The sequence below is a fragment of the Apostichopus japonicus genome, chromosome 16 (assembly GCF_037975245.1).
Source record: "Apostichopus japonicus isolate 1M-3 chromosome 16, ASM3797524v1, whole genome shotgun sequence".
In the NCBI taxonomy this organism is placed as follows: domain Eukaryota; kingdom Metazoa; phylum Echinodermata; class Holothuroidea; order Aspidochirotida; family Stichopodidae; genus Apostichopus; species Apostichopus japonicus.
The window spans coordinates 2,008,829-2,036,776 of record NC_092576.1 but is presented as its reverse complement, the minus strand read 5'-3'; the positions used below and the strand labels follow the sequence as shown (position 1 = coordinate 2,036,776).

The 27,948-nt window shown below is 35.9% G+C and overlaps 2 protein-coding genes across 11 annotated transcripts in view; one reads left to right on the top strand and one right to left on the bottom strand.

Annotated features, from left to right (window-relative positions):
- Positions 1–4,781, top strand: part of LOC139983648 (uncharacterized) — a 180,711-nt gene extending 175,930 nt beyond the window's left edge. For all 6 annotated transcript variants that reach the window (XM_071997337.1, XM_071997336.1, XM_071997335.1 and 3 more), the window contains exon 13: positions 1,218–4,781. In XM_071997337.1, coding sequence (XP_071853438.1) covers positions 1,218–1,254 — 37 coding nt within the window. In that variant the 3' untranslated portion in view covers positions 1,255–4,781. The remainder of the gene's footprint in view (positions 1–1,217) is intronic.
- The window catches only part of LOC139983661 (very-long-chain 3-oxoacyl-CoA reductase-like), a 262,428-nt gene extending 236,655 nt beyond the window's left edge, over positions 1–25,773 (bottom strand). The window contains exons 1-10 of one of the 5 annotated variants that reach the window (XM_071997368.1): positions 25,523–25,765; positions 21,541–21,587; positions 20,068–20,143; positions 18,934–19,109; positions 18,378–18,422; positions 17,840–17,874; positions 17,488–17,569; positions 17,168–17,233; positions 16,380–16,529; positions 7,063–7,657 (exon numbers count right to left, since the gene is read on the bottom strand). In XM_071997368.1, the coding sequence (XP_071853469.1) occupies positions 7,547–7,657; positions 16,380–16,529; positions 17,168–17,233; positions 17,488–17,569; positions 17,840–17,874; positions 18,378–18,422; positions 18,934–19,109; positions 20,068–20,143; positions 21,541–21,587; positions 25,523–25,691 (957 nt within the window). In that variant the 5' untranslated portion in view covers positions 25,692–25,765 and the 3' untranslated portion in view covers positions 7,063–7,546. Of the gene's footprint in view, positions 1–7,062; positions 7,658–15,178; positions 15,446–16,379; positions 16,530–17,167; positions 17,234–17,487; positions 17,570–17,839; positions 17,875–18,377; positions 18,423–18,933; positions 19,110–20,067; positions 20,144–21,540; positions 21,588–25,522 lie in introns of those variants that run through there. The other 4 variants (XM_071997366.1, XM_071997367.1, XM_071997371.1 and 1 more) reach the window with 4 other exon arrangements.
- Between the last annotated feature and the right edge of the window lie 2,175 nt (positions 25,774–27,948).

Genomic DNA, 27,948 nt, shown 5'->3' with positions numbered 1-27,948 from the left:
ATTAATGTAATTACTACATGTACTTTTTATAGAAACTCAGTGCAACTATTTTTTTTAATGTAATTAATTTTCACCTGAAGGAAAGTAAAAAGTGAGACTATGCCATGAAACAATTTGCTACGTAAATGCATCTTTACACGAGAGTCTATCATGATATCTCCTTATAACGTATTATATACAGCATCTTCAGTTTGTTGTCTCTTATGCTGCATATTATATCTCACAATATTAACGAATAATAATATCACACTCAGTATTTTCCAAATAATTCTATTTTACTACTTTTCTGTTTCTCTTATAGGTCGAAACCTTCCGCGATTACTACAGGTATATAAACACTCACACACTTTATTTGCCCATAAACTAGTCGAAACAAACCCTCAGTGAAGTGATTAATTACGTGCCCGAGCAATATTATAAACGTAATATCCAAATCTAATGTACTGCTGCAATGTTTACCATAATCCACGGTCCATACTTTGAGGGGAATTAAGCTTGCGAAAGTTTCAGACTCTAAATGAATCGATTCATTAAGTATCCTGGTATTAGACTCTAATGTAATATAATGAACTTGAGAACTGAAATGTTAATGATGTAAACCATTCAAATTTTAAACAAATAACATTTGATATTATACTTGTGTAAAAATTCATTTAAAAAAATCTTTGTTTGGCATTCCATCAATCACTTAGAAATCGTAAACATATTGCTATTTGTCTTGATCTGAAATTATTTAAAATACCTACTAGTGAAAATCACCATGAACATGGATATAAACATAAAAACTCTAAGGAATCATTGCTGTCAAATGTACACTGAGGGGCAACATAGGATTAAGGTCTGCTGGACAGACTTTTCTGTGTTATCCCAAGACCATATGTGTTGTTTTTTTTATAAATCAAATCAAAGTGAGAAATAACATACAAAGTAAAATGATCACGACCACACCCTCTTCTTTATAAATACATTAAAAGAAAGTTAACATAAAAGATGAGAACAAGAACATGATGATTTCAATGGATGGAGATTATTACAAGAAATGATATATGTTGAATCCATTTTATATTCATGTTCTAAAATATGAGGTACTAGAAAAGCTACCAGCCTAGATTGAATATCCGTAATAAATAAAGCAACTTAAATCAATTAGCTTTTAGAAATGACGTCATCATTTGACACATATGGTAACGTCTCTCCCCCCTTTATTTTCTCAACAGCGACGAAGACTGGCAACTAACATACAATGCCTCCTAAGAACATAAGCCGATATAGCCGACAGTGTCTCTGCTCAGCGTTTGTCTAGGTCGTTCTTTATTGTCGAGTTAAACAACAGGAAATTTCTCCAGGACAACGTGAATTTCACTGAGGGTTATCTTTCCTTCAAGTCTGACCATTCTTAGCAACTTCAAATTCTCTTGTCGTTTCATATGAATCAAAGTATTTAGAGTTAAGGACGCAGCCTTAGCAAGGTTGTATTTTGGACCATCGTAATGATTAGCTCTATGAGTCTCAAAGTAGCGGAAATGATAAGAACTATTTTTGTGTGAACTTGCATTCACCTATATTCTGTAGATGAACTTGAGTTACAGTAACACATTGAAAGACATTCAAATTACAAATACTTTATTGGAAACTGGCTAAGGGATGCACCGAAGGTATCAAGTCACTAATATCATTTTTATATATTTTCTATAATATCGTGCTGCTAAACATAACCTGCCACTTAATGTTTGATGCAGGTCTACATGGCCTTACTGCTTCCAATTACACTGGAACCCTGTAAGGCATAGTAAGTTGATAGAAAAGATAGAGTAAGGAACATTCGATTGTTAAAACTTGCAGATAGATCCTCATATAACATTACCTGTAGATAGATTTATAAATTAATAATATAATATAAATTAACTGTAGAAAATTAATTACAATTAATCACTGTTGAATTTAATTATTATAGTTTATGTGGTGAATGTAATCAGTGCTTTGAAATCATTTTCGTTTACATATTTTTCCACGATGTATTTTCTTTTGGTTTATGTGAGTTGTTACTTATTTAAAGGTATCAGTAAAATATAAATATGGATGCCAACAGCCAAGTTGAACAAGAGAATTTTTCAATAGTGTTATATATCGTGAATGGGAAGTTAACAGTATAATTAATTTCCGACCTGCAGGGAAACTAAAATATTACTGCATTTGTTCTACGACAAAGATGTTTTTTACTAGTAAAGTGTTTCCACCTGTATTCCAAAAACGGAAAAAAATTTAGGAAAATGGTGATTGTAAATTACATGGCAAGGTGTGCGCAAAGCTACTTATCAGAATAGCAGATTGTGATTTTGCTTACAAAATTAATGCGTGATGGATTACGATCCTTTTTTATACGGTAACTTTTAATAAATCAACCTTTACTACAACTTATTCATCCTTTAGAAGATCCATGTAGATATAACTATTCACTTTATAACAATCCAGGTGCTTTATACATCATTTAGTTTAGTCATATGTAAGGTTTAAATTTACTCTGTTATCTAAATATGGTAGATGGTCAAATGATTGCCATTCATTATACAGCTTTAAGAACCATATGTCGTACCATCTACTTCACCTAGGATTTCCTTAAGTTTTTAATTTCATCATCTAAGGTGTCAGTTTTTGATATTTTGGAACAGGTTCGAAACTTACAGAGTAAGAGATATAGAGAAAGACTGTTCGCTTACTTTTGTAACTTTTAGTAACTTTAGTCCTTTAAAGAAAATTAATCATCTTCAAAATGTCAGAAGACTTGACAATGTTTATAACAGCATACTATAAATTATTACAATATCTAAAGAAGTTGTGTTTTGTACCTAGCTTCCATTTGGCCATTATATTATGTAACTTATATGCTACGTAATATTTGGTAATTATTTCTAATGGCAGAGGTGAAACGTTAATTAATATGAACATGTAATTCCACGTAAGTAGTGATGACCTTTTAGAAGAATGACATATGTGGAAATATCGGTGCTGATGCTACTTTTTTTTTCAAAACACGCATTTTATTATTATTAACAATGGCTTAAGAAATGCTGCTGTATATAGCTTCTTTTTTTTTAAACATTTTCCTTGAAAAACTTAGCCCATCTCAATATTTTGAAGATTTAGAATGCTAAATGGGAGGATCGGACTGCTTTTGAAACATTTAGTTATTTTTGTCTGTAACAATTGCTCCTTTTATCATTTGTTTTAATGTAAATGTATTATATTTACAGAATAAACAAATTGCGCTCCTATATTGCAGTATACATTCCTTTGCCAAAAAAGGTAATTATAAAGTATCGCTACAAATGGTATTATCCCAGTATTCATTACAATAAAGCTTACTTTTGAATATGTTGTGTTATGATTTAATTAAGCACTCTTCAATACTTTGGAGTTATCTGGAACGTTTAAGGGAGGTTAGATCTACTTTTGAAAAAACAGTATAGTTCTCGCCTCTTAGCATTCCGACCTAATATATAGAAAATGTGTCAAAAGAGTGAAAAGATGAACATCACAGTACACTGTATTTTATTGGTGTTAATGGCAAGGTCTTATCATTAATAACAAGTAGCTAACAATGTTGAACTGCTCTTTATAGCTTTTCAATAAAACACATCTCCAGTAATGATAATACAAAAAGGTGTGTTACTCTAATGTTATGAATATTTCGAGATTTTCAGCGCAGTTAATATTCTTTTTAATAAACGTATATTATTGATACAGGATGTAAGAGCGTTTTCATTGAGTAAATTTTTCAGGGGCGAGCAATATCAGTCGATTAGCTGCAAATTTGACGAGGAATATCACGCAATGTAATTTACCATGCATAGTATAGTGGAAATTGTATTATTTGTATTAAGATTGTTTTTTATCTCATCAAAAAATTACATTAACCGTAAATTATAATAACAATACCAAAATTATTTCACAAAAGCCTTTATTTCAAAATAGGGACTTCGTCATTACTGACAATAAATTATTATTAACAAATATTTCAAGGACAAACTCAGTCGTTTTCAAAAGTTCCAGAGTGCTTGATATTTTTTCTCGTTAAAAGAAGTAACAATATAATCAACAATTAAATAACTGCAAAACATTCTGCAAGAGCTTTTCAATATCATCGCTTTGTAATATGTTATTATTATTACAAACTATTACAAGGATTCAATTGTATCGCATGTCGCAGTGAACTTAACAATATGCTTGCTAACATAACAATTATTCATTCATTACTAGAGCTAAATATCGAATTAAGCAAACTTTCTTATAGTAAAGTAATAAATATTTTGAAAGTTGTAGTGGACATGATATCCTTCATGTAAAAGCTGCATTTTGCGTTTATACTTTCATTTATACAAAACTGGTTGTAACGTATGATACCATTCAAGCTATAGTCCCGAGTGTCTGAAGATCATTTCAAGTTAAATTACTGGAAAATGTTCTTTCAGTTTTATTTCGAAACTACACTTACCAGCATTTGCCACTTCCGTAATGATCCAAAATTTGGGGTGGCAATGGAGCCAATACAAGGCAATATAAAGCCGTTTTATTTCATACATCGAACAAGGCGAACTGGTCAGAATGGTGGAAGTAAGAATATTTCGTAAAATGCAGCTTTCATGAAAATGTAGTATACTTAGACCCGTTGCCAGGCATTTTGCGTTAAAGGGTCACCAACAACTTAAGGAAAGGAGCACAAATACCCATGTCCGGTAACTTGTGAAGTAGTTTCACACATAGTTCTAATAGAGGGGAGAGAGCTGGGGAGAGCTCGTAACAGGGGGTGGGGGAGCCGCGGAGAGTGCACATGTACCCCGGCCTCGTAACGGGTCGTAGTATACATAGTAACTTAAAAAGGTTAACTTATGTTATCAGTGTACCAAATTAAGTACTGTATCTTGTTTATGATCTAAAAATGTGCTTTCGAATACATTAAAATGATTAAACGAATCGAACGTACTGCGTACTTGATATTTATCGTTTCTATGTTTTTTTCTATTATGAAATAAAAGTATTTGGGGAAGTAATGTCACTTTTTCGAGTAGACTATGTTCGAAATATTCCAGATGTTTTCTATACCATAATTTCTGTTATTATATACTCTGTGACAATCTGGTTGCTATGGCAGGTAATTACAATGAAACCATGTTCAACAAATTTTGTAAAGAAAGTATTCAATTACATTTGCAAATAACTGCAATAGCTTCTCGATCATACGGTTTATCAGAACCACGAAGAATATTGCCACAATGTGAAGATATTGTGACGTATAGTTTCATAGATGTTCGTTACATCAGATCAATGATGTTGACAAACTGAAACGGGTGTAATGGAGAGGGTTTTTCCTTGGCCGAGCGAACTTTATTTTTCCTTATTTAACCTGAACTATGAAACATTTCATAACTAGCTCACTATACAGTTGACAGTTTGCTGAGAAAAATCCTGGATTTGGTTTGCTCTCTAGAAGGGTGTTTGAGGGGCAGGCGTGGATCCAGGGGTGTGACTGCATGGTGTATATTCCACCCCGTTTCTGTCACAGTTGAGCTTTGTTATCAAACATTACTTAGCTGATCTTGGTTTAGTTGACGTCTTACTGAGACACCGGTCGATTTTTTCATTAGACGACGCCCTTAGGAGAGCTTGCTAGACGCCGGACCCCCCCCCCCCCCACACACACACACACACTCATGGTCCTGTGACCTTAGGGAACTGAGGGATTATTTAATACACCATCCACTCTTAAACTCATAGGCTGAGGGACCGTTCTGCACGGGTGAGATGGGCGCGCCTCCTGCATCAGTAGACCGAGTAGAACATTCGTGTTATATTTTAATGACTTAGCATTGTCTTTATCTTGTTTTGTGTACTCCATCTTGTAATTTACCTTAAGGATTACAGGATAATAATGTACATTGTATTCATTTTGATGCGCTTGTGTGTTGTATCCTTGTAAAGACATGCGATTCGTAGCAGAAATTGAACTCAGCTTACCTTGATTTAATTTATCTAGAGGATGCGTTATACAAGCACATGCCAGTTCTTAAATTATATGCTACACTCTAAATAGGTACATCTACTGCAAATGTATACTGGCTACATGAGAAAGATCAGAAGATTGCGGAGTGTTGTCAATACTTCTTTTGGGGGAAAAGGGATGGGTTGAGACATTGCCCTCTGCAGGCAAGGTTAATATAGATAAACAACGACGCTGACAACTGAATAATATCAACCATATCGACACAAAATTAATCAATATGCGAAAGTCAATGAACAAAAGGACCTGAGTACTGGGAACGAAATATAACGTCACCATTGTCAAACAACACCAACAGATATGCCCAAGATCCTGAATCTACGAGAGTGTAGACACCAGATCAAAATGACGATGAAATTGCACACATTGCAAAACGGTCAGAGTCGGTAGACCACCAGTTTGCAAATTTGTTATCATGCAAAATACAGCATTAGTTTCTTATTGTTATACAACGTGACGAGAAAGATGATACTTCCTCCTACGCTCCTAAAAATAGTTCCATTCCAGGTGGTAGTCCGAGTATTAACAGTTGCGTGCACATGATTTCAAAAAAGGTGAGGGAGGGGAATTCAAAGTCCCCACGACTGATTAAAGTGGAGGGCCGAATTTTTGTGCGAATGAAACATTTTATAAGGGGTGAGCTGCCCTCGAGTCATCTAAGCCGGATAGTAGCCTTCTTTGCATGAAGAAACACAAGTATGGTTAGATTTCTAATACGGATATCTAAGTTCAAGTGGTCCGAATAATCCAGGTGCTATTGCAACTTGTACAACCTTGTCAAAAAGCAAACAACCAAAGAAAAGGACAAAACAAGTCGTTAGTTCAGATTGAAATATTCCTGATCTCATATTGCAATTTGAAATCATTCATCATATTCATGCACACGTCCAAGAAGATCCACATCAAATGATCCATCTGATGTTATTATAAAGATACAAACATTACAATACACACCTTACAGATAAAGAATGATGAATTATTCTTCATTCTGCTCTGTATTTTTCCACTTATCCCTTCTTCATTACGAATTTGAAATTTATAAACTGAATAGTTTAACAAAACACTGTAAAAAAAAAACAGTCATAACAGATTTAACAAAATGTGACCTACAAATGTATGAAAAGATACTTGATCAAATATAAAGATAATCCTAAAAAGAATAAAACAGCAATTAACGGGTAGATTATATTTATATAGCTAGTGCTAAGGTCGAGTGGTTAAAAGTGCTGACATTAGAAGCAATGAAAGTTAGCATCTGGGAGGTCGTGGGTTCTATCCCTGGCCAAAAATCCAAAATGATCTAAACTGTTCATATCTCCTAAGACAATGAAAACGTGTGCAATGAATTTCATATTCAGTTAAAGTGTGCATAATTCCGTCTTATACCATGGTTGGAAACAACATAGACGTATACATTAATCTCTTCACAGGAATTACATTGCTTTCTTCTGATCATTTAAGTCAAGCATGATTAAACGGCGTGTTGGCAAATCATTGCGACTTTTGCTGCTTCTTTTTCAGAGCGTACTTCCGAAGCCCCTCATGCATGGAAAGCTGTACATAGTCGCTGATAACCTCCGGAACATAACTAACCACGGCGCCCTGAGGGGAGAAAAAAACGACAACGTTAGCTAACGATTACATCTTAAAAACAAGGATATTATCCAAAACTATTACACAATTGTTTTTTCTTCTTTTGCTGGGCGTCACTTCTCTTGATAGTGAGTCTTCGTGGCACTTGACTATTGATCCAGGGTAAGGAAAACATTATTTTACTTGTTTAGCAATTTGGATTAAATAATCAGATTACACAAGCAATTACTGAAGATTAGTCATATGCAGGGTGCAATAACTGACTGACAGTAATTATAACCAGAAAGCCAGCAGACTTAGTGATTCCTTGCCTATAAATGTATACTGTATATTGGATCACGTGATTGATACAACAACTGAGAAAACTGTCCTAAAGTCAAATACCAGAACATCATACCAGATAACTTGGACATTGCAAAGGTATTATCCTTCAGAATGTTAAATTACAGATAACAGTCATTAATGACAATGGAGACCCTCTCAGCCACTTAAAACAAGAACGGTCACATCATATGACCTTTAGTGTAACAGAAAAGCCATTCGTCATAGAAATAATTATATTTGCAAGCTTACAAGGTTTCCAGATTTTGACCTCTGTTGAATTCAAATGACCTATTGGACGATATCTGTCACTAAATGTACTTGTACTAACAATCATTATTTGGGCAACTGTGAATGGTTAAGGTCAAGTACTTTTTGTCAAGTTAAATCACCGAGGTCTATTATGTTGACAATTCACAGTAGTTTAATATATCTTGCAGTATTTTCTGATGAAACTTAGATACAAATGACATCTTAAACAGCATCTTAAACCTGTACCAATTAAGTATGGGATGTATACCAACATAGTGAGAGCAATGAAATATTACCCTGACATGGTGTAACCTTTCAGGTATTACTAATTAGGTTCTTAAAAACGTAAATCGTTTTCAATTTCATAACAACAATTGATATCATTTACGATCTGACCAATTTTGTGCTTTCCTGTTCACCATGTCCTTGCACAAAATGTCATGCTGAAACGAAAAGCTTATTACTGGCCACTCCCTAAGAAGAAAGGTTTTTGAGGCTTTAATTTCTGCTACCCTTAATCAACCATTGACTTGAAGCAAATTAGAAGTTTCAACTTGACACAAAATTATCCAGTTACAGTGATTTTCAGGTTTCATGAAAAACACTACAGTTCGTCTACTTAACAGATAACTGTATATACTCTGTATTCATCAGTTCAGAAGAAGACGACATATTTCCTACATACAGAATGCCTTTATCTGTTTCTGATTCCTTGCCGAAGGAAGAAGGAATCTATGCGATGGTGATGGCGTGTGTATGCAGCATGTGTGTGACCCTTGCTCGTAAACACTCTAACCTCAGAAGGATAACTGGACATTTCATATTTGTTATGTAGATTCCCCCTAAGATACAAGTGATTTGGGATTGTTGTTAGTATTGGTCAAAGGTCATCTGAAACAGCACGGGTCAAAGTCTGAGGACATTGTTCACACAGTATCCCTTACCGAAATGCCAGATCTGGCTTTATATCTGGTTTAATCTGGCCAGATCAAGTTTTATCTGGCCATATAAAGCCAGATATAACTGGATATAGAGTCAATCCAGATATGCAGATCAAGTTTTATCTGGCCATATAAAGCCAGATATAACTGGATATAGAGTCAATCCAGATATGCAGATAAAGTTTTATCTGGCCATATAAAGCCAGATATAACTGGATATAGAGTCAATCCAGATATGCAGATCAAGTTTTATCTGGCCATATAAAGCCTGATATAACTGGATATGGAGTCAATCCAGATATGCAGATCAAGTTTTATCTGGCCATATAAAGCCAGATATAACTGGATATGGAGTCAATCCAGATATGCAGATAAAGTTTTATCTGGCCATATAAAGCCAGATATAACTGGATATAGAGACAATCCAGATATGCAGATCAAGTTTTATCTGGCCATATAAAGCCAGATATAACTGGATATAGAGACAATCCAGATATGCAGATCAAGTTTTATCTGGCCATATAAAGCCAGATATAACTGGATATAGAGCCAATCCAGATATGCAGATCAAGTTTTATCTGGCCATATAAAGCCAGATATAACTGGATAAAGAGCCAATCCAGATATGCAGATCAAGTTTTATCTGGCCATATAAAGCCAGATATAACTGGATAAAGAGTCAATCCAGATATGCAGATCAAGTTTTATCTGGCCATATAAAGCCAGATATAACTGGATATAGAGCCAATCCAGATATGCAGATCAAGTTTTATCTGGCCATATAAAGCCAGATATAACTGGATATAGAGACAATCCAGATATGCAGATCAAGTTTTATCTGGCCATATAAAGCCAGATATAACTGGATATAGAGTCAACCCAGATATGCAGATCAAGTTTTATCTGGCCATATAAAGCCAGATATGACTGGATATAGAGTCAATCCAGATATGCAGATCAAGTTTTATCTGTCAATATAAAGTCAGGTATAACTGGATATACATCATGTTTATCCAGTTATACTTGACTTTATATTGACAGATAAAACTTTAAGACTGTATGCTCTTACATAGTTTATTTTCATAGAGATTTACATTGCACTATATTGTGGTACTGCACTTTGCATATATATTTCAATAGTAAATCACTTACAGTGTATACACTAAGTCAAAGGGGGAATCTATCTGGGTTGCTAGGCAACCACAGGGTCTTAGCTTGAAACAGGATGACTCAGAGGTTGATTAAGTGTGAAGGCCACTTTTGAACAATGGACATATGTGTTTTGATACTTTGTAGGAGTGAGATAGGAAAGGGAGCTATGTGTACACTACTGTAGTGTCCACATGGTAGGAGTAAAGAGCAGAAGGAAGTTTAACAGAAAGGATTGGTACATTAAGAAAAGGTGATGGAGATTCATAAATAATATCCTATTGATGTCAGGACATTGGCAAAGGTTTCTATAGTGAACTGAACAGTCCGAAGTAAGGAAGAAGTTTTTGGAACGGATGGCAACAAGGAATATATTTTGGGACTGAACTTCGATACTGAATGGAACATATATCGCCCTCCTGGAACTTATTTATTAAAGCAAATATATTAAATAAAAGAATAGCACAACGCAATTTAGTATCAACATCTACAGGACCACAGAAGAATAAAGAACTCAACCTTCAAGTATTATTTTTGAACAGCGGTCATTTTATGACCATAGCAGTCGGATTAGGTAACAGCAAGGAGCTTGCACATAACATATTTCCACTTTGTTCCAATCCAGTTAAGTCGGAACACAGCTGTGTTTATATTTTGTGTGTGTCTTGCTCTCTGTATGGGTCTCCGTACCAGAACAGAGATAACTGATCACGTTGGAAAGTTAATATCAATGCTAGTCCAGTTTTGGCCACTTATTTCCTATTTGATTGACATTTTAGCCAGATATATTTTTTTATATTGGTCATATAAAAAGTTTATCTGGATTTTCTTTATATCAACCAGATAAAGTTGTATCTGGCCCAGATATGGATGGCAACAAAATTAGCCAGATAAACTTTTATATGGGCCATATAAAAGTTTATCTGGATTTTCTTTATATCAACCAGATAAAGTTTTATCTGGCCCAGATATGGATGCAATAACATTTAGCCAGATCAAATTTTATATGGGCCATATAAAAGTTTATCTGGATTTTCTTTATATCAACCAGATAAAGTTTTATCTGGCCCAGATGTGGATGGCAATAACATTTAGCCAGATCAAATTTTATATGGGCCATATAAAAGTTTATCTGGATTTTCTTTATATCAACCAGATAAAGTTTTATCTGGCCCAGATATGGATGCAATAAAATTTAACCAGATCAAATTTTATATGGGCCATATAAAACTTTATCTGGATTTTCTTTATATCAACCAGATAAAATTTTATCTGGCCCAGATATGGATGCAATAAAATTTAACCAGATCAAATTTTATATGGGCCATATAAAACTTTATTTTATATCAAGTTATATCTGCCCAATTTTTTATCTGGCCAGATATAAATTCCAGATCTGCAGCAGATCTGGCCCAGATTGAAATTCCAGATCTGGGCCAGATCTGGATTTTTATATCTGGCCCAGATCTGGGATTTCGGTAAGGGATTATAAGTTTCAGGAAGTTTAAACTTGTGTGAAGTGTGTAGCCTGACGTTGGTGAAGTAGTCGAACTGTAGTGTATTTCATGAAACCTGTATGATCATTCAGTTAGTACAATCTGTTTCAAGATATCTCCATTTGAACTTTACAAGTGTGATTTCAAACGCCCAAAACTTATGGGGACATTACATGTAATGGGGACATTACATGAAAGGTTTGGACAGACTTAATTACAAGGAAAGAAGAAACATGTGTAATACTTTTAATTTATTTTATCATTGTAGGCTCTGCAGTTACGTACAGACAATATTTCATGAGTGACAGGGCAAATAGATAGTAATAATAACTTTAAACTATTGAACATAGATATTTCAGGGCATAGTTCGTAATTTCAACTGGAGCACCAATGGTGCAGAAGCTCATACCTTTTCGAGCTTAAAAATGTAGGGCCCACAAAACGTTATGGCCCACCAAATTTCAGGCAATTTTTCAGATTCCACCAATTTTGGGCCCATGAGGGATAACCCCCCCCCCCCCTCCGTTAGCAGAACCCTGGCCACACCACTGGCTATAATTCCTATTTTGCCCCTTTAAATCCTATTTTACCCACTCTCTCAAACAATACCACTGACCTACCCTATTAAACTTTCTCCTCTCTACCAGAGCAGACCTGAAGCACTCCTTGCCAAAATTTTGGCTGGCTGCCTACATACCTCAGGCTCAGAGACTTCTAAGAATCGGCAAGTGCTGATTGGCTATAGGGCTCTCATGCTTACAGTTCAACAGTTAATAACAACTCCCAGTCCTGCTTTAATTCCACTAACAGCCTCTGCAGAGCTTAACCACAAATGTAAACAAACACTGCAGAGACTGGGAGACAAATTAAAGGAGCTTTGGCAAAGGTGAAGGCTCAGATTTTTTTAAACAATGGGGATTAATTGTAATTAATTAACTTTTGACCAAAAATTATTAGACATCACCTTATTCATACACAATCCAACAATTATCAGTTCAACTTTGAATATGATCCATCAAAATCTTGAGGAGATTGAGATATATTTGAAAATATTACAAAGAATGACCCCGGTGACCCCCTAAATGACATTTGACCTCAATTTTCCGAACACCCCTCGTAACTCTCATCCCAAGGAACATTGTGACCAAGTTTCATTATAACTGGCCATACACTGTACGAACAGGAGCAATTTGAAAATATAGGGCCGCGGCCCGGGCCACAAAAGACCCCTAGTTGATCTTTGATCTCAAATTCATGAACACCCTGAAGGTAAAACTTCCACAGTACTATCGTGACAAACCCTCAACATTGTACCATGGAAACTGTAGGAGAAGAAGCATTTTGCGTATTTCCACAACATGGCCCATTACGGCCCACAGGTGACCTTTGACCCCAAATTTCGGACCATCTCTGTTGGCCCTATACCCAATGGTCCTTGTGTCCAAGTTTCATGAAATTCCATCAAACACTGTGCGAGTGGGAGCGGTTTTACCAATTGTTGACGGATAGAGTGATAGAGTGATAGACGCTGCACTGTAACAATAGCTCACACCAGCATGCTGGTATGAGCTAAAAACAGGATAAAAAATCATCACACTGTCCAACATGTGAGACCACCGGGGGTAACTTTACACATATGAGGCAAACATAAATGTCAGTAGCCAAAAATAAAATTTCCTTCATACTTCAGACATATTCTGACTAGTTTACTAGTAAAACTTCAAATTTCATAAAAGTTTTCTCAAGGCATCACCAAGCAAAAGTCTCATCACATTTCACGAAAGTTAAAGTTGTATAATATGAAACATGTGACAAGATCACTGATAGGAGGAGGAGAGGGAAGACGTAATTTAACAAAGATGAGGTAACTCGGGTAAGTATATGTTAGTAGTCATTACTAGCATTTATTTTGCACATTTTAGAAGGGTTTAGAAATGTTCTGAATATGTTACTAGTGAGATGCAAATTCAATCAAACTCATCGGAGCAACTTTTTATATCAGAATCTAATATGTAATACAGAGTTAATAAGACTAAACTATATCACCAAGACAAAGATGAGGCAAGCAGATGGTAGTAGTATTTCCTAACATTCTCTTTATTTTTCACAAAATGGGAACAAAATGTTCTGACTATTTTATCATTGAATTTAATAAAACTTAATAAACGTCCTCCAGGCCACCTTTTACATCAAGTTCTGATGTGTAAATATAACAGAGCCAGTCAGTCATTGTTATGGGAAGTAACCTCTAATTTTTATACCAACTAATTTTATCAAAATCAACTCAATAAACAACTTTTATTTTAATTCCTTCCAATGTGGTGTTCTTAACTTGAAAAAAAAAACATTCACAAGGCACTATTATGTCGTATGAGAAGCAACCAAAATATAATTTGTTTTCTTATGTGAAATTTAACTGATGTATAAGTTTACACTTGAGCTTTAAATATGTGACAGTTTGTTGCTTTCAATCGTCAAAATCATCCAAAGGGTTTTTCTTGTTGCTTCAGAGAAGGAGCACCCAAGGATGTTGTCCACGACCAATGATCCTTGACAATATGCAATGTATACCAGGTATGTGGCTTGTGTCCATGAAAAATATGTGATTGTTTTGGTATCCATTGTAAAATAACACTGACTTACTGTGTGTAAACTTGGCAGCCTAGCAACTTTGGTAGGTTTTAAGTCTTACATATTCCTTCCTATTGATTTTGGTCTTAATTCTTAAAGACTGACTAATTTGAAAGTCCAGTTACATTGATAAGTTACATCCTTTTGATTGCATTTAAAAAAAAAGCATTGCTCATTAAAGACGGACTTGCTGTTTGTGTGCCAAACTTGACATTTTGAAAGGTAAAAGTCCTATGGTTTCATTTCCAAAGAGGTGTTTCATTTTTAAAGTTTACTTGCTACTTTGTGCTAAACTTAAGAGTCCAGTCACATTGATAACGTTTAAGTCATTTGATTATCATTTACAATTTTGCGTTGCTTGTTAAAAGCTGACATGCTGTCTATGTGCCAAACTTGACATTTTGAATGGTTAAAGTCCTATGCTTCCATGTCCACATATGTGTTGCATTTTTAAAATTGACTCAATGTGTTACTCAATGTTCTAAAGTTGAGAGTCCAGTCACTTCAATAGGTTGAATGAAGTGTTATCGTTTCAATTTAATTATTTTGCTTCTTGTCAAAGAAATAAAAAAATAATTAGAATCTGTGTGCTAAATATGGCATTATATTAATTTAGTACTGCACCTTTAAAGTCTATCAAAAGAGATATTTGCTTCTAAGAAAGACCATTTTTAGCTATCAAATCAGACTCTGATTGTTGAAAGTGTTTCTTTGAAAAATCTTTACATACTTCATTCATTTAATGCTGCCTTTAAGACAAACTAAGAATATTCAATCAAGTTTATAAACCTGCCACCGAATGGCGTTATGACGTTTAACAATCAAATTTAGAAGACACTTGTGATCTTCAATTTCATTTCTCTCTCTTTGCAGCAGAACAGACTTTTTTCCTAGTTAGACTTGGATTTTTCTTGAGCCAACTTCATCATCCGTTTGCGATAAGCACCGAAAATTGCCATCAGAACAAAATCACTGACACACTCGGGTAAATTGGGGAAAACAGAACCCTAGGCAAGAAGAAGAGAAAGAGCACTTTATATATATTTTGTTTCTTTTCTTTTTGCTTTTCATCTTTGTATGATATATCTGTAATGGCTTCTACGTTTTGCTTTCATTGATGAGTTTACAGAGACAAAGTTGACAGTGATTTTGATTAAAGGAGTAATATACCTCAGAGCAAAGAACAACGACTTAACAGAAAAGAGAAAGTATATAAATGAATTAAGGGATGCTTCAGTCCTTTAAGTAAGTTGTGAGTTTCAGTTTTAATAATTAGTTTTGCATGGGGCCAGCCTGATTGTATGTGGCAATTTAATAACAATACTAAAAACACCTTCCCAACACTCCCATCTCCCCACCTTTTCCATCCGACATGATTTCATTATATACGTATATTATGTGCTGTATACTATCTTGGCAATTAACTTGTTAATCATTTTTATTTCATTGAACTATTAAACTGCACATGGAGATGAACTTACACATCACAACAACCATATTCAAAACAATCATCTTGTCATCACGAAACTATCTCTCGCAATGCTGTCTTAGTTTTATAGTTGCAATTCAGATCAACAGTTTGTACAATTCTGACATCAATTGAACTGCAGTATTCTTGCTCTTGCAATGAGTATACATTAAAAAAAAACACCAAGCTGTTGAAGCCGAGAGAATGACGTGTTTCCATGAGGAGGGATAGTGTATGTTGTGTGTGTGTGTGTAATTTGTCCAACTTCCTGTGTATTAATATCAAAAGCAACAATTTGAAAACTTAAGTTTGAAACGTTTGACAGATCTTGTTAGCTGTTCTGATTTTGATTCTTCTCTCACTTCTTTAGTCTCTGGCTGCTTCATGCTGATCGATACTGTTTTTTTGTGAATGCATCAACAGGCACCTACAGTAAACTTATTAGTCAGTGTAACAAAATCCATAATACGCACCTGCAGATTATGAACAAAGCACCCGAATGTTCGGGTCTCATTGCCGACCGTTGCCAAAGCCGACTTGACGTAGGACGTGGCCGTTGGAACGGTGAAAGAACTTCTCCTGATTTTGCTGAGCTTGGACACCACAAAGTATGGCATGACAGACTGTGAAGAATAAATTATTAATGTTACAATAAATGCATTGGCAACTTTCGAACGCTGATTGTATATCCAGAGGTTCGAAACCGGTAAGGAAGGTCGTAATTCTACTGTAGACCTAGGCGTTTGTCACCTACAGGTATCGAACAATACTAGCTCGTTTTTGGTGACATATTTTGCCTTACTCTAGAGATCAAACATGTAGCTAACCAACTCGAAATCACAGACAGATATATATATATATATATATATATTTATTTATCACAGTAAAACACAAGATTGGATACAACACCTAAATAATTGACAAACAAGAAAAACCATATCAATTTAAAATTATATTTGTGTTGTATTTGCCAAAATACATATACCATGTTTAACTGGTAAAGGAACAAACAGGTACATGAAAGCGTAAGTTATTACTTTTTGCACCAAAATCGCAACAGGACTGGCGACATTACAAATACATTTACAAATAAATCCAAGCTTTGCATAGATTCTTTGTTAGTCCCCAGATCTCCACTATCCTTAATCACTTAGGGATCTGTGTTATCTATTCTGCCAATAAATTTTAACCCTTTCCAATGTTCTTTAAGTTATTTCTCTGCAAGATGTAATATTTATTTAGAGCCAAGCTCTACACTTACCTGGACAATGAGTCCTTTCGATGAATATTCAACATTCAGGGCCCGAGAGAAGAAGTCTAGGTATGACTGAGGGAGACAAAAGAAGATCCACATTGAAGGAGGTGATTGCGTTGAGTGGTCCATTTACATGCAATATTACGTAATTTGCAATCTCACTCGAGATAAGAAAATTGTAACTGATGAAAACTTAGGTTTTAGTTTTACAGTTCAAGTTGAATTCTGAGCATCTTTCAACTAGAAATGTTCATCTTTTTTCTTGCTTGGTGGTGTGTTCTGGGGGCTGAACTGGCCCTAGTTGCCTCCATGTAGGAGTGACTTACCTTAGTACTGGAGTAAACTGTCAGAAGAGGGGTTGGCAGAGACCCAGCAGCTGATGCAATGTTAATGATCAGACCCTTCTTCCTGTTTGCAGAAAGAGAAAAGCAGTCAAAAAGTGATTTAAGATACAGGAGCAGGCTTTAACTCTTTGCAATGCTCAATGATATGTTTGGAGCAACCTCATGTTGTTGAATATTGACCCCTAGCTGACCTCAAACATCCGGAGGAGTTGTGAGCAAATTTGGTAATTATCCATCGAAAGTTTGTGGAATAAATTGCCCAAAGAGAATAAACCCTAGATGACCACTTGAAACAGGTGAACCAAATGAAAGTTTAAGAAAAGGCTGTATTTACCTGGAAAGCATAGATGGTACAATGAGGTAGGTCATCTGAAGAGAAGAAAGGAAAATTCAACAAGCCTGTTTCACCCAAATATTACCTGTACTGGATCGTATAACATATACATCTAAATTACTAAATAGGGCATCTTTGAGGGGAGGGGGGTGGGAGGGGGAATACACAGGGCAAGTTTTTGTTCAACTGAGTTTTGATCAAAAAATGTTTAATAGAGTTACATTCCAAAAATTCACTATCACTATTTCATTTTGTGTTATTTCGGTTTTAATATTTATTATTTATGTCAAGACACCTGTACGTTACGTGCTTGTTGCCTGCAATGTACATCACTCATTGACAACCCTGACAGTGGCTACATACAAGTAACATTGTGTATTCATTTTAAGATAGACAGGGTAATAACATGATGCCTCTTAAACAAGATCAGAAGTTACTAACAATACGTTTAATTTTTGGTCAAAACTTGTACTGAGTTAGACCAGTCCACCTGTATTTGCATCTTAAATTACGAAAGACAAAACAAAAAACAACTTACCATTGTAGCTGCTAAACAGTTAACATTAATCATTCCCTGAATCAGCTGGAAATGAAAAAAAATTTATATTACATCAAATATGTACAGTATTAACATTATATATTTTTGTATCTTGATATGCCGCATAAAATTTCCTGCTTCGTTCACTATTTAATGTTTTCGGCTGATGTGTGCACTATGTGAAGGTACATACACAATTCCAGTTTTCATATGTAACTGTACTCTCCTACAGATGTACACTTTCAGTTGAAAAAAGATGATTATTACATTTAAATATATACAATACTACCTAAATGTTAAAAGATTAGATATAAGTGACTTATAACACCCAATAGGAACAAGAAATATCAAATGCAGGGCAAAGAACTTTGAAAGTATTCTCTCTAACGTAGTTTCTGTATGATCCATAATACACATAAGCACACAAGAATTGAGTTGCAGTTCAACAAGATATGCCAGTGTTTCTCCTACAAACCTTCTGTATATCATGTAACACATGAAAACATACAAGAATTGAGATGCAGGACAAGATATAGCGATGAATTTTACAACATACCTTCTCTGGGTCTTCTAACTCATGAAAGTACAGCGGATATGGATAAGACATGCCAACGTTGTTAACTAAGACACCAATCTCCAAGCCGTCCAGCTGTTTGCCGATATTTTCATAGATTTCACTTCCAGACGTGAAGTCAACGGCAATGACCTTGGTCTGTACATTGTACTTAGAGGCTGGTAAGAAATAATGCAAAATCAGAAACTTAACAGAACTGGGAATTCTGAAACAACCAGAAAACGAAAACGTTTAGTGGTTACGATGTCTAATTATATTCATAGTGTGGTAAAGCCATGTGTGTTAATATACATGAACTTGTGCACACCAAAATGAAGATGATGTATTGACTAATGCTGCAACATATATAAAGAAAGGTATTAGTAATCAGTTATCATATTGACAAAGCATCAACCATTTGATTTCATGGAAAGGATTTTACAGAATAGAATTTATGTTCCAATTCCTAATGCACGTCCCTTTAAGATTTGTTAATAGGCTGTGAGCTCTACAAAAGAGATCTGAAATATTTTGCCAAGCTTCAAGTTATCTGGTATAAATCACGACACAAATTGCCAGTCTGAGACCAATTAAGATAATCCTTTTGAACCCCTTCAGCCAATACTGTATATTATGTTAAAAGACTTATAGAGCCCCTTCACAAAATTTAATCTGAACTGAATTTGACTAAACTATTTTCACCAAAAGAAAATCATAGCATTGGAGAATTGACGGATTTATTTAGCTTTAATTTTGGAGTTATTATGTTTAAAAGGGGTTCAGACTTTGACACCTGTTGACCTTTTAAGATTTCTACCAAATTACAATCATTGAACATCTATCTACCAAGTAGTACATTGATTCAAACTTGTGAGGAGAAGTTGTTTCTACAAGCTGGTTTTACTAAATATTGTGTTCATCTATACAGTACTTCTGTGTACTCACTACTTTTGTATTATTTTAACATAAATCATATGCACAGTACATTATGTACCCATCTACCGATTAAAAAGTAAGAAAGTTTAGGTGTATGATACTAGTTTAGAATTGATATTTCTTATGTATTTATTAATATAAGGGGGAGAGGGTCACGCAACAGCCATGTGTGATTTGACATGGAATGACCCCATAACTTACCAATTTCAGAAGCCACCGCATCCAGTTTTGATTCTGTTCTGCTCATGAGAACCACATTAAGACCCTTGGCAGCTAACTGAAAGCAGAATGAGAGACAAAAAATACAGCAGGTGCAGGGAATCATTTTGTGTAGCAGTTTTGAAGATGCTGTACTTTGCTTCTTATTAAATACAATGGTTTATATGTACAAACACAGCTATACATCATTGCACTTGTATGACAACTTGACTAGTTTTGCATAGCATTTTTCTATACGATATTGGATCAATTATTCCCTGAGATGGCATACAGTACACTGCAGACCATTACAGGAATGTACAGTGAAGTACACAGTCAGTACAGCACGGTACATTAGAGGACAGTATAGCACATCACAGTACAGAACACAGTACAGTCCAGTACACAGATCAGTACAGTACAGTACAGCACGGTACATTAGAGGACAGTATAGCACATCACAGTACAGAACACAGTACAGTCCAGTACACAGAACAGTACAGTACAGCACAGTACAGCACGGTACATTAGAGGACAGTATAGCACATCACAGTACAGAACACAGTACAGTCCAGTACACAGAACAGTACAGTACAGCACAGTACAGCACGGTACATTAGAGGACAGTATAGCACATCACAGTACAGAACACAGTACAGTCCAGTACACAGAACAGTACAGTACAGCACAGTACAGCACGGTACATTAGAGGACAGTATAGCACATCACAGTACAGAACACAGTACAGTCCAGTACACAGTACAGTACAGCACAGTACAGCATGGTACATTAGAGGACAGTATAGCACACCACAGTACAGAACAATAAAGTAAACAGTACATTCCAGTACAGCACAGTGTAGTACAGTACATTAGAGTACAGTACAGCACACCACAGTACAGAACAGAACAATAAAGTAAACAGTACATTCCAGTACAGCACAGTGTAGTACAGTACATTAGAGTACAGTACAGCACACCACAGTACAGAACAATACAGTAAACAGTACAGTCTAGTACAGTACAGTGCAGTACAGTACATACAGTAAGAGTACAGTACAGCACATCACAGTACAGAACAATACAGTAAACAGTACATTCCTGTACTCAGTACATTCCAGTACACAGTAAAGTACAGTACAATACAATACAGTATAGTACAGTAGATTACATTTATACAATAGATGGGTTATCTTTAAAGCAGGCAATCGGTGTTGATTTGATACTTTGATGCACTTTGGTACTTGTACACTCTTTGGTACAGTTTGAACACTACAATCAGGGAATCATTTAATCCTGTATCAAAATGTTCTTTGGGTTCAATTACATGTAGTCACCAATAATGATGGTCTGGTTACATCCAGGGTAGCCTTCAGTGAATAGAACATTTGAGACAGGTCTATAAAAGATAAGTCCGGTAATTTACAACACAATATGTACCAGAGACCGAAACTCGACAACATTTCATCTCACTTACCTGCTCAGCATAGGCCTTCCCAATGCCATCAGTAGCTCCTGTAACCACTGTTGAGAAGAGAAATTCAGAAAAACGTTTTTTTTTTCCATACATGTGCAACTGAAAATTTGAAGCACAAGTCACTTTAGCCTTACATTCTTTGTGCCTCGCCGCTACATAACTCACTTCCTAAAGTATTGCAACCAATAAGAGGAATTACATTGTTATGTGTACAGCCAATGTAAGCATGCTTCTTCAGGAAGGGGAAATTCTGACTATTCACAGCTGGCAAGGGAATGGCACATCAACAATTTCTGAGATAAAATTAACATTTCTGGCATTCTTATTAATAGCCGTTCTCGTCTGGTGTTTAAACCGAATGAGTTTAGCAAAGAGGTTCCTGTTTCTTGTAACATTGTTACTGTACAAAGTTTGAGGAATCATAACCTTATCAATCAGGGAAAAAAAAGATGGTTTTAATTTTGTATCCCAACAAAGACTGGAACAGTTAGAGAGGAAAACCCTTCCCCTTATATTGAATTAAAGTTCTGTATTTCATGTCTGTGAAAACTGACATTTAGTATAATTTATAACTACTCCTTGGTGGAACCCACCTAGGCCATGCCTACTGCACGTAGTCGAACTTAAGCCTTTGTAAAGTCACAACCGTCGTAAGTTCACCAAATAACTTTTGATCCTTAACATTTAATACGGGAATATGTATGCTATATACTCCCAAGGTATATATTTGACGAGGGAGTTTTGTCAACTGTGCAAGAACTCATTCAGCAAACGGTCTGTAAACTGTTCATAATTAAGTGGTTTCCAGTTACTTAATTGCACTAAAAAATGTGGGAAAAGTCTTTTAAGCAAACTTTTCCAGACTTTTTCAAATATGAAATCATTAGTCAGGCCAGGAAAAAAGAGGTCACACGGGAACCTGGTTCCCGGGAAATTTTAGTCACTCGCAGGAAATTTTGGAGCAGAGATAAAAAAAAAATGAAAAAAAACAAGACAGCGAAAACAGAGAACTATAAAAAAAAAAAAAAAAATCGCCCTCGTTATATCAGGTGTCTGTGTAAAATTAATAGTGACATGCGTTTGCTTTAGCAGCGCGATAAGTTCTCACAATCTCGCATCAAATTTGAAGCAGTTCGGGAGGGTCGAGCACAATTACCGGGAACTTCCCGCAAAGTCACTGGCAAATTACGGCTTCCACGAAGCAATTTCAGTACCAGCGACAATAACCTAACATCCACACAAATCTCCGACCACATGGTAGCCTTACCTGTACTTCACACTAAGTCAACGTGGAAATCTAACCTAGCGATCTGTTTATTCGCTCTAGTTGTGTCGTAAATAAAAAATATTTTAATATATAATAATATACATGGAAACTGCAATCTTCGACCACATGTTAGCCTAACAACCACACTAAGTCAATGGGAAATGTAGCCCAACGATCGTTTCGCCAAAAAAAAAAACAATACTTTGCGTAGCTTTTTTACATACTTTCCAGGCTGCTATCGTCGCGCATGGTACCCGAACACCACACGTAGTCAACGGGAAAATCTAGCCTTAGCATCTCTTTATTCGCTGAAATTGTGACGCAGTTAGCTAAAACTAAAATATCCATGAAATACTGCAACAAGCATGTTAGCCTAACAACCACACTAAGTCAATGGGAAATGTAGCCTAACCATTGGTTTGCAAAAAAAAAAAATGCGTAGCTTAGTTTACAACTTTCAATTTGCTGGAAATCGGCATTTGTTTGGAAGGTATGTGCTATGTCTTAAATAGGGAAAATTGTATTTTATATTGGAGTAGTTTCTAGTTGTTATTATTTCTTTACATCAATCTGGTAACATTCTAGAGTAATTTTAAACAAGTTACGATGGTACAATTTGCTTTTCAGTTGATTGGCCTGAGCATACATTTTCTAATCGAACTCGAACGGAGTTAAATAGGTAACGAATAGGTATGTTTAACTTCAAGTTTGTAACATTTCTATTTGTTCATAAACGGTATAACACTGAAAATAAGTACAAAATAAAGTCGGAATGTAGCCAATATGTAAATAAAATTTACACTTTGGTAAAGACTGAAGATGGATGGTTTGTCTGAGGTGCTTTTTGAGATGGATATTTTGAGTAACTATTCTTAGCCCATTTCAAGCCATTAATAGGTGACATACACGTCGAGGTAGTTAGGCCATTCGCTGAGCACAGTGCTGACTAGGTAGGATGTCATATTTTCGTATTTTGGAAATTTGTAAAAAAAAAAAAAAATCCCGAGAAACTCCAGAGGTTGTTTGATACAAACAAAAGGATTACTAAGAGCCTTTGTATTACAACGAAAGCAAAAGGAAACAGGAAAATCACAACAATAATTTTTTCGATCACATATTTTATTGCTGATTTCGTATAAACGGGATATTTTCTCTTTTTGAAATAATCGGAATCGGTACGATTATGAAAAAATAATCGATATTTTCTGTTATGCATAATCGTTTGATCCCTAGAACAGATTACTAGTTTAATCCATGTGCGAACGTGATAATCTAATATCGTACGTCGAGTATGAATGAAGGATGGTGTCGGTTGCTTTTTTCCAAGGTTTGTGCTTTTCTTTTGGAAGTGTATGATAAAAAACAAAGGCCCTAATATAGCGTGTTATTTTTTATATTTTTTTTAATAACCGTGCGTGTAAGAGTATGTACATACTGTAGCCTAGGCTATGCATATTGAATGTATGGCATTGACAGTCTCGGAACTAAGTGCTTTGAACCATAGATGAAAGTTGAGGAAAATACCGGTTGTAGTTACGATACCGGGATTTCATGTTGCAACAAAACGACTCATGTGCTACCGTAACATGGTTTAACACATTTGTAGTACACTGGCAATCACTGTAAAAATGGTCCACCAAATCGCGTCAATTGGGTCTTAAATTTTCAAAAGCTTCAGACACCCCCTACACTGCGTTCCGCGGCGGGAAATCCGACTTCGTCGGATTTATGTTCCCGGGAAAAAAACATTTTTTCTGACCGTGTCATTAGTTGGAAATTACTTGGGATTTTCCTTTTAAAAGCTATTAAAAACAGGTAAGTTTCTTATATTAATTTTACAATTTATCCCAAAACGACCATAAATGTCCAAGAACACTGTAATCACTTTTTTAAGATAGGGTGGAGACTTTATGACTGTAGCTAAGATCAAATGTTCTTGGTACATGTTGTATTGGCCTAGGCTGTAACCTAAGTGTAGCAAGAGTGTGCAGTGGTGACTCTATTCAAGGCTGTCTAACTAACTGTCTAACCTTTGATGAATTTTTGTAAGTAACTTTTCCCAGATATGTCTATGTATTTCTGTGTGACTAGTGACAGAAGTTAGTTTTAAAAGGATATGAACATCTCAAAGTGGCAACTTGATGACAGTTTACACTAGGCCTACAGCACACTAAGTATTGATTAGGCTACTATAGCAATCACCAGCAGGGAACTTAACCTACCGTAGCCAATGAGCACTAGTTAAGCAAACTGATTCAATAGTACTTCACATGGATGAAAAGCGTATATGCTACAAGCAAATCACTATTAAATTCTTCGTGTAAGAAGTAAAATGTAATTTAGTACCATGCTGGCTCGTTATTAACGTTTGGCTAGGCCTAGCTAGGGCTTTTACTAGTTTAGGCTAATGTACAGATAGGCCTAGGCCTTACTAACTTAGTGTCTAGTAATTTACTGTCACGAGTTCGGTTTCTTCGCTGATCAGTCTTTCACGAAACCTAACGGCAACATAAAATATTTTCGACTGATAGGATTCTCAGCATTTTGTGGTTATATCTTCTCCCGTTTCGCTAAATCAAGGTAAGCTATCTGTACACTGAAGGCATAGCCTATACCTAGGCTAGTAGTACTAGGTTGTGCATGAACTACCAATAAGAGAAGATAGGCTAATACTGGAACGTTATCGTTAACTTTAAGCGCCCCTGGGAAGTTTACCTGACCACGACCCATACTTCTTTGGATTTGCACCTAAGCGAAGTCCAAACATCTTGAAGGATTTAACCAAAAACAGGAGAACGCGAACAGCATAATATATGGTGAACGAAGCCCCAATGGAGGCAAGGGCGCTGTTAAATCGCCCAAAGAGCAACGATTCGTCCGCCATGGTGATAGACAAGAATGAAAATGAGCGTTGTCGAACACATGCACGCTATTTTCTAAGTGTTTCACATATTAAGTTATCGCGTATCTTTCGTTAATCGTAGCCCACCGCGTTCACAGATCATATGCATGCAAACTTGAAGTGTCTTTCAGTAACGAAACACTTAAGGTTTACGCCTAGCGTGAAGGGGTAGCATGTGACTTGTTTGGTTACTAAGAGACGTGAAAGTAACTTTCATGGTATACACAGAAATTGAAGTAGGTTTCTATGATGGTACTTCTCCTGTCGTGCTAGCAGTCTGTCTCGATTGGTATTGCACATACTTCAGCCGAAAAGTAGCAATTACCAAGAGTTAAAAGACTCAATCTTCAAGACCTATGAAAAGGGAATAATATACAACAACTAACAGCATCATATTGTAGAGCTCAATGTATTTAACATTTCTAAACCCACGATCGACATTCCGAATTTCGACTCCAGTGTTTACCTAACATCGATCGATCAGATACGGTTCCATGTGTAGTATCTGTTCCCTTTCGAGGGGAACGGTGATGCACACCTAGCTGACGATGATCCCGATGCAAGGGGACTGGGGTTGAGAGCGGATCTGTCGTTCGGTAGTTTGGTTTTCGTGCCCAGGTTCTTTCCTGGGCGACTTTTTTTTTAAATAGATACGGTTCCAGTCTCGATGTAAGTGGACTGGGGGTGTGTGATCCTGTTCATGGCTGAACGTGAATTACGCCCTTAAGTTATGGACTTTTTGCGAGAAAACGATAAGATTATGTACTAGATATATCAAATATGAAAATTATGTAGGACAAAAAAAAAACAGACAGTTACTTTGTACACATGGAAGAAGATACACCAATGATATACGGAAGCGAGGAACAGAACTAAGAGATGAATCGTTTCTTAATGACATCCATGGGAATGCGCGGGGGGGGGGGGGATTATCGGTCTTAACGTTAGAAATATTCAGTCATTGCACTTCTTTGCAAACTGTGATTATTGTGATCATGCAAAGCAGTCCTTGTATGTTTATGAATAAATATCTTAACAATTACAATACAATAGGAAAACAACAGACATGTTTTGTTTTTCGGGAAGGGAGCGTAGATGCAAAATTGTGCTTTATCCGCAGTTAGGAAATATAAGTAATGCTCATGCTATGTATTGATGTGGATTTTCATGGCACCATATATGCTCTACCCCCCCCCCCCACCCCTCCCCCGCTCCCACCTACCTCTGTTAGGACATTTATAGTGCGCCATATTTTGCCAGGACGCCTGCACATGAAAACCTTTTTGCGAAGGGGCCGAAATATGTTTGGTCGGCAGAATCATGTGTAGCCCGTTATGTACTGCCTCTGGCTGCACTTGGCACGGGCAGCGTGGGGCCGGTCCAGGTGTGAAGCCTCTGTATGGGTCCGGGGACGAATTGTAGCTAATATAACTGGCAACGGTCTCTTTTACAGATATATATATGCTGTAGATTTGCTAAGCCTAGCTTACAATTCTCACACGCATCGTGTGCCGAACTAATCAACAGGAAGGTAGGCTAATGTATTGGCTGTTTCTTAGTGCACAACCGGCGTTCGTAATATAATATTTACCATGTTACAAGGAATGAATGGAGGCTCGGGCTATCAACTGACACCAGCACATCAATACAAGAGATGAAGAATGATTTACTCCCTCTAATTAACATTAAGGAAACAGAATAAAGACTGTGTATGTAAATATGATCAATACCTCAATTAAGTTCATAATTAACCCTTACAATCCAATTCCCATGTTATATTACTTGCGTATGAATATCACCTATATTGCTAATGGATCAATTGGTAAAGTTAATATACATCCTGAATCTTAATCATTCATCTCGTCATCTAGCCAGAAACTCGAGAACATCACGATTATAGCTGAACTATATATCTAAATAAAGCCTGAGTATTATAACAACGGATTATAATCTATTATTTCCTTTAATCGTGAGTTTCTATGTTCCGGGGGCTACCATGCAGGGTAATGTTACAGTAAACAATTCACGTATATGGTAGGCCATACGGGAAATAATTGCTGATTTAATGTCCGTACGAAATAAAATTATTACCGGTATTAATTCTATTTAATACCGGCATTAATTCTCAGCCAATCACCATGCAGCTTCATATGCCGGTATTAAATATAATTAATACGGGCATTAAATATAATTAATACGGACATTAAATAGAATTAATACGGGCATTAAATAGAATTAA